Below are 14,276 nucleotides of genomic sequence, written 5' to 3'. Positions count from 1 at the left end.
AGACCTAAAATTCATTCCAGATACACAATATAACCATCCCTCCCAAACAGTGGTCACAAATCAGTCCAAATGTGTGGTAGTGGGCACATCTGCTATATTGAGATAATCCATCCCACCTCACAGGTGTGCCACATCAGGATGCTGATCTGACATCATGAGTAGTGCACAGGTGTACCTCAGACTGCCCACAACAAAAGGCCACCCTGGAATGTGCAGTTTTGTCTCACAGCAAAATGCCACAGATGCCACAAGCAATGAGGGAGCGTGCAATTGGCATGCTGACTGCAGGAATGTCAACCAGATCTGTCGCCCGTGCATTGAATGTTCATTTCTCAACCATAAGCCGTCTCTACAGGCGTTTCAGAGAATATGGCAGCACATCCAACCGGCCTCACAACCGCAGACCTCGTGTAACCACACCAGCCCAGGACCTCCACATCCAGCAGGTTCACCTCCAAGATCGTCTGAGACCAGCCACCCAGACAGCTGCTGGAACAATTGGTTTGCACAACCAAACAATTTCTGCACAAACTGTCAGAAACCGTCTCAGGGACGCTCAACTGCATGCCCGTCGTCCTCATCGGGGTCTTGACCTGACTCCAGCTCGTCGCCGTAACAGACTTGTGTGGGCAAATGCTCACATCCGATGGCGTCTGGCACGTTGGAGAGGTGTGCGCTTCACGGATGAATCATGGTTCACATTGTTCAGGGCAGATGGCAGCTGAGAATGTCCCAGTTCTTGCATGGCCAGCATACTCACCGGACATGTCACCCATTGAGCATGTTCGGGATGTGCTTGACCGGCGTATACGACAGCGTGTACCAGTTCCCACGAATATCCAACAACCTCGCACAGCCATTGAAGTGGAGTGGACCAACATTCCACAGGCCACAATTGACAATCTGATAGACTCCATGCGACGATGTGTTGCACTGCATGAGGCAAATGGTGGTCACACCAGATACTGACCGGTTCTGGGTCCCCAGACCCCCAATAGCGCAAAAAACTGCACATTCCAGGGTGGCCTTTTGTTGTGGGCAGTCTGAGGTACACCTGTGCACTACTCATGATGTCAGATCAGCATCCTGATGTGGCACACCTGTGAGGTGGGATGGATTATCTCAATATGGCAGATGTGCCCACTACCACACATTTGGACTGATTTGTGACCACTGTTTGGGAGGGATGGTTATATTGTGTATCTGGAATGAATTTTAGGTCTCTACATCCATCCCATGGGGAATGGGAGCAGTAACAAAGGTGTTGCGTTTATATTTTTGTTGAGTGTATTTTATTATATTAACTATCAGAGATGGGCAGTAACGCGTTACAAGTAATGCGTTACTGTAATCCGATTACTTTTTTCAAGTAACGAGTAAAGTAAGGGATTACTATTGCAAAAACGGTAATTAGATTACCGTTACTGATTACTTTTTTCAAGTAACTTGACCAACACTGTTAACTATATATGTTTAGCTTCTGTATTTTCTTCTAATGTAGCAACTAATTCTTTTAGTTTGAACCGTTTTACTTTATTTCACCTGCAAGTTGAAGACGTGTGTCTCCATCTGCTGGTGGTGCTCTCACACAGCTCTTTGGCCTTATTAATGAGAACAAAGAAACTTCTGTTTTTGATACACTGTAAATGATTTGATCAATAATGAATTAAGTTGATGTTCAGTTTGGAATGTTTTTGTTTAGTTAAAGTGTTGACAGTTTTATTTTTTTAAAAATACATAATAAGAAAATAAAGGAACCCAGCAAGGGAACGTCATCCATAAGATATTATGGGAAATTAATAAATTCAATTAGTTGCATCTGATCACCCGTGTTGTTGTTCCTACAATATCATAAAAACTGTAACTGCTCAATCGTGATGTCTGAACTGTTCAGTTAGCACAAGAGAACTCTCACTTGGCTAACAGAAAACCTAACTCAATAATGTTTGCTATATTGCATAAATTAACAAAAAAAACACTTGAAATGTTCACCATTAGTTCCAGAAAGAGGTTAGAATACAGAGTGATAAGTAATACATCGCTTTCATTTCCTGTGTACATACTATAAATGATCTAATCAGTAAGTCTGTCACGGACTGCGCTGGCTGGCGTTGGGATGAGGGGAAACAGGACTCAAATGCTGGACTTTGTGTGATGAAAACAGGGCGTTTATTTATTTCCTCTTCCTAGTGTTAGTGTGTCTCCGCTCCTCCCTGTCCCAGCACCCCGTGCTCGCTGCCCTTGCTCGTTCCCACAATCCTAGGAAAACACAGAGGCAGCCGTCAGAAACACCACAATTGTGGCAGACTAACCTTCACTAACTTGAATAACGTGAAGACACACAACAATCCAGCGTCAGAGAGTTCCACCACTCACACACGCACAAGGACAACGAGGGACAGCAACATTAAATATTCAATTCAGTTTGAAGTTGTGGAATGTTTTTATTGACTGGATGAAATTTAACGTGAGTTTTTGAAATATAAAAACCAACTTTTTTTTTTTTTCAACTTTACTCAAATACGACAAGGGGGAAAAAAGAACAAGTTTACATACAAACAGTGTGAAATGGTGAAATGAACTGTGTGAAAGTAAATCCTGTTAAATGCTCTTCTTCTGAAGCTAACATGAAGGTTGTCTCTACAATAAATCCATTGAACTCCTCGCTTGTAAAAGGAAACACACACTAACTTTGGTTTGATCAGGAGCAGCTGAACCAGGTAAGACAAAAGTATAAATAGATTCAACAACATTTGTGGTTTTAGGTACAGATGCTGTTGCTCATGCAAACAACCACATCACCAACACCACCTGTTGGTTTTGATTCACACTGTTCTTGGATCTACTGTCAGCTGTGAAAAACGTGCACACTGATCAAGGAAATGCTGGGTGTAGGTACAGTAAGGACAGTATGGAGACCTTTGTTTTGGCTCGGTGCTGGGGTGGGATATTCCTGGGGCTGGTGTTAACCAAGGCTGTTATAGTGTGCAGAGCTCTGGTGCTCTTACCAACCTTGCAGTCGTAGCAGTGCTCTGTCCAAGGTGCTGATTTACTCCGATCTTCAGTGTAACAAGATTCATACGGGTCTCTTGAATATTCAGTTCATAGTCAAGCAAATCAGAGAAATACAGGAGGGTGGGAAAAATAATCCGCACAGGATACAAGAACCTTGGTGAGCTGCCGTGTCACATGGGACACACAGTTAGGTTCTGTCATGCGCCAAGGCGCGCGTACACCCAAAGGATCCAAAAGCAGACTCCAATGCGAGCAGAAAAAACGCTTTATTATCTTAACAAAAGGTGATCCGGGATAATCAAAGAAGAAAGCGAGGACCTGAAAAACCCAGGGAAATAAATGACGCGGGGAAGCCGAAATCGGGACCGTGGAAAGCTGCAACAGAAAGGGGAGAAAATTACTAGTGAGCCGGGAAAACAGGGAAACACAACAAGACGGGGTTTGAGTAGCTGGCTTACGATCGGAGTGGGACCGTGGGACTTGGGAAGAGAGTGTGAGAGTCCGTGGAAAGAGAATCCGAGGAGTCAGTGATGAGGACAGGTGATGCACTGGGTGGTCCATGCAAATAGGAGGACAGGCAGGTGGCAGATACAGCACGCCGGATCGAAATCTAGACACACAAAGGCAGAGTTAACGCATTTCAAATGATACATCCGTACAATGCTTTCGCGGGAGGCTAGTTACCACAGAGAGGTGATTAACGGACTGGCGTGGAGCATCCGCAGGGTTAAATAGTCCTGCAGGTAATCGCCCCGGATGGAAAGCAGGTGTGCCGGTGATGGTCCAGCCCGGGGGTGTGTCCACCAGGGCATCGCACACACACTCCTCAGACACAGGACCACGGACCATGACAGGTTCAATCTGGCCTGTGACTCCAAGCTGATCTATCATCCAAATAATTGCTCTCACTTTCAGTGCAAACTACTTGCGCCCACTATTGTCATCACATGCAAATGTTCAGAGCTTGAATGAGGTCAGTAATTTTTGTGCGAGCTAGCTGGTGAGGTTACCTATACTGCTCGGTGAAACTGGCGATTGTATCAGTAGAAGATTGTACGGGAATTGGTGCGTAAGTCTGCTATAAAAAGTGCTTCCTAATACTGCAGATGATCCAGCAAAATCTATCTGGTACTTAATGTGCTCTGTAGCATCTTCAGGTAGTGGATTTTCCAGGGCAACCTTGAGTCTGGCAAATTCTCTGGGCTCCCAAAGCAAAACATGACCAATACATTGGACAGCTGGTCGATACTCTGTCATTTTTCTTTAGAGATTGCTGCTATTGAGCTGGCTCAGATGTCTCTGAAGAATAGGTGTTTGACCACAACAGCAACAGAGGTGCAGTAAGTGGAGTGCAGGCATCAGTTCTTCTGTGCATATCCATCACCTGTTGTTGCAGCCTACAATTATCCTCCATCAAACCTCCTGGGAGGTGCAGGGGTACTTTGAAACAGGTGGTCTGTGTGATCAGGCACATATTGAGCTCCAGCTTCTTGTGGTGAATTCCAGTCTTTAGGAGTGAGCGGAGTCATCCTGGCATATCTCTCTGATAGTCTCTCCACACTGTGATAGGGCTGCTGTTGCTCTGATGAGTAATTTACATAGGGAGTTGAGCAGGAAGAGTGATGTGGCTCTGGTAGAGAAACAGCAGTCTCCAAGCAGGTGTCCGAGTATCTCTGCAGGGTCCGACGTCTGCTGGGCGCCTGCCCTTATGCTGATCTGGGAACATCTTTAGACAAATGCACAGTAAGCACGCTATCAAAATCTCAAGGACCAAATGTTGCAGAGGTTTTAAGGCAGGGGCGTCCAAACCTTTGTCACTGAGGGCCACATACATAAAAATATGGGGCCACTTACTAGAAATTAGGTATATAGCCTTAACTTTAGTGTATTAAAGTTAGAAAAATCACTTAAAAGTGGTCAAATATGTTATATTGTTGAATATGATTAAAGACAAAACTGCCTTCATCACATCTTTCTATGAATGGATCTTGATTCATTTATTCAGAAAAAGCTTTGGTGGCTCATTCTCAGAACAGCAGCCTCAGATTTCTTCTTAGACAGAAGATTTACAGCACAGAGAAAAACAATAAAGGGGAAAATGGGACGGGTACATTTCAAGCTTGTTATTTTAGTTATTAGGCTTAGAAACACGCCCATTAATGTTGGTTTGAAACCGTTATCAACATTAACAGACTGAACTGGACTTAATAACAGGAGTGGATATAATTTTAGTAAATTATTCTGGTGAGTATCAGCTGCGCTGGGTATGTAAATCGGGACTAAAGTGCTCGTGCTCTCGTCCACTCCCCCCAAAACAATTAGCAGCTGTGCGGCGTCTGTGGCATCGGTGCTCTCATCGCATGCGATGGAGTAAAAATCAAAAGCACAGCTTTATCAGACAGTTGCAGTTTAATGTTGGCTGACGAGTCTTCAATGCGGTGCACAACTGTTTCTGGACATGCTGACGTTGCTGAAGTCCTGCACTTTTTCGGTGACTCTGAAAAAGGCTTGCCATGTCTTGCGATGAGTTGGGCGACCTCATAGCTGGCTATTGTAGCCTTTTCCTTGACCTTTTGAGCACAAAAAAAATACTGTTACTGTCCCTGCAGGAGAGCTACCCTTTGGTTTAATTTCTGCTCTCGCTCAGCACCAGTGTAGGATGCATAGGCCTGATGTTTGGTTTCATAATGACACCGTACATTATACTCCTTCATAACTGCCACACGTCCCCTTGAATTCTTTGAAGAAATAGTCACTCTCCCACCATGTCTGAAATTTTCTGCACTCACTTTCTACCTTTCGCTTCTTTGGTTCTGCCATGTTTATTAACTTGGGGTAAATTTCTTCTGTGACTGTCCTTTTTGGTGGAGCAACTGCCTTGATCAACAGTAGCTCCCCCTGGTGTTAAAACTAAGAAGTGCAATACACTCAAGCAAAAGTTGAAGTGCGGGCCATATGCTATTCTATTTATAAAATTACTTGCGGGCCAATTAAAAATGGACGCAGTTGGCCCGCGGGCCGTAGTTTGGACACCCCTGTTTTAAGGAGTAGATTTGCCAGATCATAATCAATGTGGCCACCAGGGGGCATCAGTTAGGATGCAAATCCATTATTGAAATAAAGTGCAAATAACACTTCTGCTCTTGTTTCTAAGTAGAGTGATGTGGTTCTCCTACAAGGAATAAATGACATAATGAACAGATTGCTGTCTGCTGCACAAGCATGCATTGTAACATATAATTAGACATGAACTTATCTCTCTACTGCTGATTTCTTGAACATAATACAAAGAAATAAATTCTTTATGGTATATAGTCCTTCCTTGCGATATATTTACACAGTACACCAACATTAAAAGTATTACCTATGCAGGTCATATACCCTTGAAGTTCAAACAACAAAAAAGTCCATACTTTTGCAGTCAGACTTGACTTGTTTTAGCAGTACAAAGTGCAATATATAAAATAACACCGGTTGCACGGTGGTTAGCACTGTTGCTTAACAGCAAGAAGGGCCTGGGTTCCATTCCACTATCAGGCCAGGGGCTTTCTGTGGGGAGTTTGCATGTTCTCCCTGTGCTTGCATGGGTACTCTGGCGTCCTCCAACAGTCCAACAGATAGGTTAATTGGAAACTCTAAATTGCTTAAAGGTGTGAATGCTGGTCTATCTCTATGTGACAGACTGACGATCTTTTCAGGGTGCACCCTGCCTCTTGCCCTAAGACAGCTAGTAAAGGCCTCAGCGCCCCCAACGACCCTGAAAAGGACAACCGTAAGTGAATGGATAGAACACAATCAAAACTGTTGTACAGTGCTGTAGTGAGTGGATCATCAAAGAGCAGCAGAGTCAGAAGACTTGACAAAGAAACAAAAGATTTTATTTATTTAAAACCAACAAAAAAATGAAGAAATACAGAGGAAGCCCACATGTCCCACTTTCACAATTTTTAACATTTGTGGATCTACCTGAAGCTGGCAGCGTAAAATTTGTCTCAAAATCCAACATGGGCATATAACGTGATCTGTGTGTATCAGGAGATTTAAGGATTTGTTACCTGGAGAGGATGTTATCTGTAGTTTTTGTTTTTGAACAAGAAAATTATCTGATTCATGAAGCTGAAGCTGTATTATGTATAAATTACCAGTAAAAAAAAACAGTATTTACTCAGAGTTGGATGTACGCATTTATAAAATAGTTTTGTGTAGTGATGCCCAGATGAAGCCTCATGAAGCCTTGAAGGTCCAGCATATTCCACATAATAGTTGTCATTTTCTTCACAGTTTCATAGTTTAGCTGTAGTCTTCTGTTTTTCTCCTTAGTGTTCTTGTTGTTTGCCTTCATTCAGCCCTAATAAAGGATCGCTTTGATTTGCAAACCAGCTGCGTCTCCTGCAGTGTCTGCTCTTGGGTCCATTTAAAAAATACATAGCACACCCCACCGTGACAATGGATGTCTTGACACACCCTCCAAAAGCCTCAGCACAGTGTCCACCAGCATTAGTTTTATTTGTTTGAGAGGAAAAATTCTAGAGAGAGCAACAAGGATTTTATTGAACACTACTGATCATTTTAAACTTATCGAAACAGGACATACTGCTAAAAAAAACAAAAAAACAAAACATGTATGAAAACATCCAGACGAATCCACAAACAGGAAACCAGCAAAGAAGACCTGTCAAACACATGATCAGATATAAATCATAAAAATCCTCTTGCTCTTCATAGTTTGTGCTGAAGTATCACTGACTTTTTTTTTTTTTAAACTAGAGTATCATAGCTGCAGACTCTGTGTGTTTAACACCCAAATATGGGCACACATTTTTATTGGCACTACATTAATAAATTATCAGTTCCAGAGAGAACTGCCTGGTTATCTTCTCAGGAACAAAAACAACTTAAAAGTAATCATTTCAAAACAGCTGCAGTCAAACTGAACTGACTCCACCCCTTTAGTGTTCGGTGGAAGCACTGCATGAAAATATCTGCCTGAAAATTTACCACAAAAGTGCGTTAGAGGGAGTAAACAAGCAAAGAAGGAGCAAAATTCAAAATTTTATCAAACTGCAGAAAGAAACAAAAACTTTATTGAAGACTCAATAATATTCAAATACTGAAGAAGAACCTTCTGCTGAAAACATCAACATGGATCCACAAACTATCCTCTGTGACATGTGTGCAGAGGACAGGAAACCAGCAAAGAAGACGTGCATGAAGTGTGAGATCTCCATGTGTGTCCAGCACCTCCAGGCCCACCTGACCACACCTGTGTTACTGCAGACTCATCCTCTGACTGAACCCATGGCTTTATGTGGGAACACCAAATGTTCTCAGCACGGCAAGCTCCTGGAGTACTACTGCTTGGACGACATGACCTGTGTGTGTGTTTCCTGCGCCATTGAGGACCAGCACCGCCTACACAATATGAAGATCTTCTCCACAGCCCACAAAGAGCTCCTGGAGAAGCTGAAAGCTGAGCAGCTGATCTTACAGGAGAAAACAGACGATGAGAATGTGAGTCTGGAAAAGTGGGAGAAGAGTGAAAGAGAGAAGCTGGGTCGCTGCAGTGTGCGTCTGATTGAGGCTGTGACTAAGCTGCGTGACATCTCTCTGACCAGCGTCCAGAGCTCGGTCTCTGCTCGTATGGTGTCCCTGAAAACCAGCAAGAGCAGCCTGGAAGCAGCACAGAAGGAGAAGGACACCTTCAGTTTCCTGCAGATGTATTCTCAGGTGCAGCAGGATGTGGAGAAGGCCAAAGCTGTGGATCTGAGAAAAGGGCTGGAGCCGGGCAGCCATCGGGACAAACTGGTTGAGGAGATAAGACAGAATGGGGAGAAGATGGTGAAGCAAGCGTCTCAGTTCTGGGGATCATTGCTGACTCTGGTTGATCCTGAGCACCACCAGGAGCTTGTTCCCACTGATTCACACCTGATCTTTGAGCCACAGTCTCTGGGTCCTGGCATGTCGCTGTCCAAAGACAACAGGAAGGTTTTCCACAGTCAGTGGATGAAATTTTGTTCTTCTAACTTGTTCCTCATTAAGGGTACAGTTCTTGTTTCTGACTTTAAGAGATGGGTGATCAGCATTTCCAAAGACTGTGACTGGACCATCGGTTTATGTGACGACACTTATGCAGCCAGTATGAAGGATGGAAATGTCTATGGCCTACGCTGCCAAGGTAACCAGCTTTTCTCTCTCACAACAGAGTCTAGTTGGGTTATGATTCAAAGTGAACATTCAATGTTTTTTGGGATGCCGAAAATTGAAACGCCCCAACAGCATTATAAGGTTTCCCAACAAGTGATCAACACTCCAGGTGGAAATGTGGAACCACAGATGACCAGACCACAAATAGTGGAAGTTGTGTGGAGCTTTCCAAACTCATTATCATTCTTCAGCAGGATCGGGCAGCACCAGAGAATAAACTTACTCACAGTAACAATCAGCTCTACCAGCTCAGACCTCAAGCCTTTTGTTTGTCTCCAGGGTTTAGAAAATGAGTTCACCTTCAGGTCAACGACATCTCAATTTGGAGGATTTTCACAACAATATCAGAATCAGTCGAAATGCTCATGTAGGAAGTTTAAATCTGGTCATGGATTGTATTATGGAACACCTTTAGGCTCCAAGTCTTCCCAGTCAATCTGCTCTTGTGGAAAGATTATTGGTTCCCCACCAATCACAGCGGTGCTTTGTGAACTTCTGTAAATAACACCCATGCTGTTGTCCAAAACCCACATTCTGGATCATAGCTCCAGCTACTCCCACCAGTCTGTTTGTTCCTGTGGAAAAGCTCTTAGTGATGACAGAGATGGTTTGTAAACTTTGCTAATTGTAGATCTATTCATTATTTTATTTTTCCTTTCAGCAGATGAATGTAAGTGTAACTGACCGATAAATTCAGTATGACGCTTTTTTGTGATTAAATTGTTACATTTTGACCGAACAAAATTCAAATGAAATATGAAATGTATATTTTCTTGCATGTTTTTCCAGTTTTAATAATTTCTAACTTTTGCATTTGGTTTGGTAATGGGGTTTGGGATGCAGAAAATTTTCATTGTAATTATTTCCCCTCCCTGGTGCTGTCTTGCTACTCTTATCATAATATTTTCTACCCTCCTCATGGTAATTGTTCCTGTGGAAAATGATTGATGGTGAAAACATCACAAAGACGGTTTGTAAACTTTGGTAGTTCGAACTCTGCTGATGTTTTTTTCCACTCACCAAATATTTATTAATGTATCCGATTTAGTTTCTGTCACAGGAATGTACATCATATGTCATCATATTCATTAAATGAACCTCTTTTTGGTTAATTATATATGTTTAGCTTTGGTATTTGCTTCTAATGCACCAACTAATTATTTTCGTTTGAACCGTTTCTGCTTTATTTCACATGCAAGTTGAATATGTTTGTCTCCATCTACTGGTGGTACTCTCACATTGTACATTGTACAGCCAGAGTTGATTTATACAATGTAAATGATCTGATAAATAACAGAGTATATTTTAATATGTGGAATGCTTTTATTTTTCTGATTAACTCAAGCAAGAATCAGAATCAGAATCAGAAAGGGTTTATTGCCAAATGTTGAGCAGGTTTACAACATTAGGAAATTGCTGCGGTGCTTCAGTGAACACTGCATTTTTAAGTTTTTTAATATCAAATTTTGTTTATTAAAGTTGCCAGTTTATTATATACATTTCTTTCTCTATTAAAAGTTGAACAAAGGATTTTGGGTCTTTTAGTTTTAACCAGTAAAAATTCAGTATTGAAAACTGAGTGTACACCACACTAGTTATATTTATTCATTTTTAATCACATACATTTGCAAGTCCTGTCTGTTATGACCAGAATATTATGATTTTTTTGTCTTGTTTAGTGATTATGCTTATTTGCATCAAAATGATTATGCGGTCTTAGTTGTGCAAAAACGTGAACTGAGAAAATGTGAATTCAGGATAAACGCATGATAAGCTTTTGTGCTAAACTATCATCGCCTTATCGCTGCCTTAATTTCGACATTTGTTTTGCTTTTATCATAAGTCCATGTCTTTTCTACTTTATCACAAAAGTGTGTTTGCAAGTTAAACTTTGGTCGGTGTCTCTGTGTTGACACATCCATATTTATGCTGTGAAATTTGTCTGACTCCACCTGTTCAGTTTTTGTTTTAATGGTACAAAGTGCAATATGTGACAACATTAATCTAAACTGCAGTGCCACTGGACATAATACAGACTGAGAGACGAGGTTGGGACATTCTACAGTAGATCAAACTGGAGTGAAACAAAGAGCAGCAAGGACTTCTCTCAGGAGGACTGAATAATATTCAACAAATCTGATCAGGACATTCTGATTTTTTAAAGTCTGAAAACATTTAGATGGATCCACAAACTATCCTCTGTGACATGTGTGCGGAGCACAGCAAACCTCTTTATTAATCTTTTATTACTTTAATCATAAGAACTATTCCATGCTTCACTGAGGGGGTTCATGAACTTTGCCAATCCTAACTCTCCAGATCCTTTTGGTTGTCTGTGTAACTGAATGAGAATAAAGGTAATTGAATAAGTGTCTGTCAGATTAATGCATTTTGATGCATCTTTATGGATTAACTTTATGGATTAACTATATATATATATATATATATATATATATATATATATATATATATATATATATATATATATATATATATATATTAAATACAGTCCAGCCTAAAAGACTGATCGTAGTTTGGATCATTCTAGAATCTCAAGATGGACCAAATATAAAACTGACCAAACAAGCAAAATCTTTTGATGCCATGATTTTTATTTAGAGGCACTTTTCCTACTTCGTGTACACCCCACATCTTATTGATAATTTCCAGTTTATCTAAAGCCAAACTCATATTGTGAGTTATAGACAAACACAGAACATCATGATACTCAAATAAAAGTTTGTATTATACAAAGTGGGCAATCCATTTCCAAAGAATTGATGACTTAAATCTGACTTGACCACAGGAACCGCCCCCTGCTGGCCGTTAAAAAGAATGCAGGTTTTAAAGTAAGGCATTGCCTGGCACCTCTGTTTTTTTACAAAAACTGTTCCCGACTCCACTGTTAGATTATATGCAATGATATGTGTTGGCATGAACTGGTATTCATTCGTGGGAGCTGGAACTTTCCATTTAATGCCATTCTGAAGTTATGGAAAGACAAGCTCCTATAAACAAAGTCAAAAGGCTTTTACTCTGAAATGCAAAACGAGATTGATTTGAGATTGAGATGTTACCACTGTAGAGGTTGTGTATGGTTTTCATGAACTCCAATTACTTAGTGGAAACAGTAATTGTCCTGTTAACAGCATCCGCATTTAATTATTAAAAGTACCAAATAAACAATTATAATTACGATATTGACGTGATAAAACTGTGGGGTTGTATACTGTCAATGTAGAGTGAAATGATCTTGTGGAAACAGCAACTTTGCTTTTAATGTGATTCTGAAGTCAGTGAAAGAGTGGGTCATACATGGGCAATTTCAACGGGCCATTACTTTGAAAGGCAAAATCAAGGCGACTTGAAATTGACTTGATATCCCCGTGATAGTGTACACTGTCGATCTTGAGTGAAATTATCCCGTGAAAACAGTAATTTTCATTTTTACAACATTCTGAAATAATTGAAAGAGTACATCACATATGGGCAAATTCGACGGGCCATTAATTTGAAAGGCAAAATCAGACGAATTTGAAATTTACATGGTTTTGCTGTCGGGTTGGATACTGTTGATCTAAAGTGGAATCATCCTGTGGAAACAGTATATTTCATTTTAAGAGCATTTTGAAATCGTTAAAAGAATAAGTCATATATGGGCAATTTGAAAAGGCTTTTATTTTGGAAAGAAAAACCAGACTGACTTGATATTGATATGGTGTCACTGTAGTGTTGCATACTGTTGATCTAAAGTGGAATTACTCTGTGGAGACAGAAATTTTCATTTTTAGAGCATTCTGAAATCGTTAAATGAGTTAAATCTTGGCATTTTGAAAAGGCTTTTATTTTGGAAGGCAAAATCAGAACGCTTTGAAATTGACTTGGCAACATCCTGAGGTTGGATACTGTTGATCTAAAGTGGAATTACCCTGTGGAAACAGCAATTTTCATTTTTAGAGCATTCTGAAACCACTGAAAGTTAGGTCTTAAATGGGCAGATTCAACAGGCCATTAGTTTGGAAGGTAAAATCAGAATGACTTGAAATTGATACGGTAACATCGCGAGATTGTATACTATTGATCTAAGGTGAAATTATCCCGTGGAAACAGGATTTTTTCTATTTAGAGCATTTCGAAATCATTACAAAAGTAAGTCATATATGGGCAATTTCAATGGGCCATTACTTTGGAAAGTAAAATCAGACTGACTTGATATTGACATGGTATCACTGTGGGGCTTTATACTGTAAATACAAAATGAAATTACCCTGTGGAAACAAGATTTTTTCTTTGTAGAGCATTTTGAAATCGTTAGAAGAGTACCGGTAAGTCAAATATGGGCAATTTCACATTTCTGTGGTTGGATAGTGTTGATACAAAATGCAACTAGTCTTTGGAAATATGACTTTTGCTTTTAAGAGCATTCTGAAGTCATTGAAAGAGTAGTTAAAAAAAATGAAAATTCACAGGGCTTTTACTTTGAAATCCAAAATAAGATGGCCTTGCTATTGACAGGGCGCTATTAGGGTACAATGTTGAGTCATGTAGATCTAACATTAAAGTTTGTAAACAAGCCTAAATTATATGTTATTATGTTCTTAACATATCTGTTAATTCACTCGAAGTTGGCTTTTATTTTGAAATCCGGTTTCCACATCCATTCCCGTAATACTTTGAATACACAGGGAACAGAAAACAAACTGGAGGCTGGCTTGACTGCAAGTCTCGAATTGGAGGCTGTCCTTGACACAAGTAGTTAACGAAAGATTTCTCGACACACCCTCCGAAGCTTCAGCACAGTGTCCCCCATCACTATTTTTACGTGTGTGCTTCGTATTTTTGAGTGGAGTGGAGAACCCAGATGTCAACAAAAATCGATCCACGCATTTGTAAATCTTAGTTCACCTTTTTGGATCATATCATGCGCATTCGTAGCCCTTTTTTACGCAAATTTCCCTCCATACTCGTTGGCACCTCCTACATTAAGTAGGAGTTTCATGAGAAATGAAACCTAAGTTAAACCATTATAAAACAGCTGCAGTCACGCTGGTCTGACC

At 40.7% G+C, this 14,276-nt stretch overlaps 1 protein-coding gene across 1 annotated transcript; it reads left to right on the top strand.

Annotated features, from left to right (window-relative positions):
• Positions 1–7,989: 7,989 nt before the first annotated feature.
• Positions 7,990–11,557, top strand: LOC147335590 (uncharacterized). Its single transcript, XM_086280093.1, has one exon. The coding sequence runs from the start codon at positions 8,158–8,160 to the stop codon at positions 9,718–9,720; it is 1,563 nt and encodes a 520-aa protein (XP_086136219.1). The 5' UTR covers positions 7,990–8,157; the 3' UTR covers positions 9,721–11,557.
• Positions 11,558–14,276: the final 2,719 nt, after the last annotated feature.

Source organism: Aulonocara sp. 'chitande type north' Nkhata Bay, linkage group LG3, assembly GCF_057382095.1.
Source record: "Aulonocara sp. 'chitande type north' Nkhata Bay isolate Kocher_YH1m ecotype deep benthic linkage group LG3, A_spYH_male_GT1.1, whole genome shotgun sequence".
Taxonomy (NCBI): Eukaryota; Metazoa; Chordata; class Actinopteri; order Cichliformes; family Cichlidae; genus Aulonocara; species Aulonocara sp. 'chitande type north' Nkhata Bay.
This window is presented reverse-complemented; position numbering and strand designations above follow the sequence as displayed.

Excerpts from the sequence above, each read along its gene's own strand:
- LOC147335590 (XM_086280093.1), top strand. The coding sequence starts at position 8,158 with ATGGATCCACAAACTATCCTCTGTGACATGTGTGCAGAGGACAGGAAA.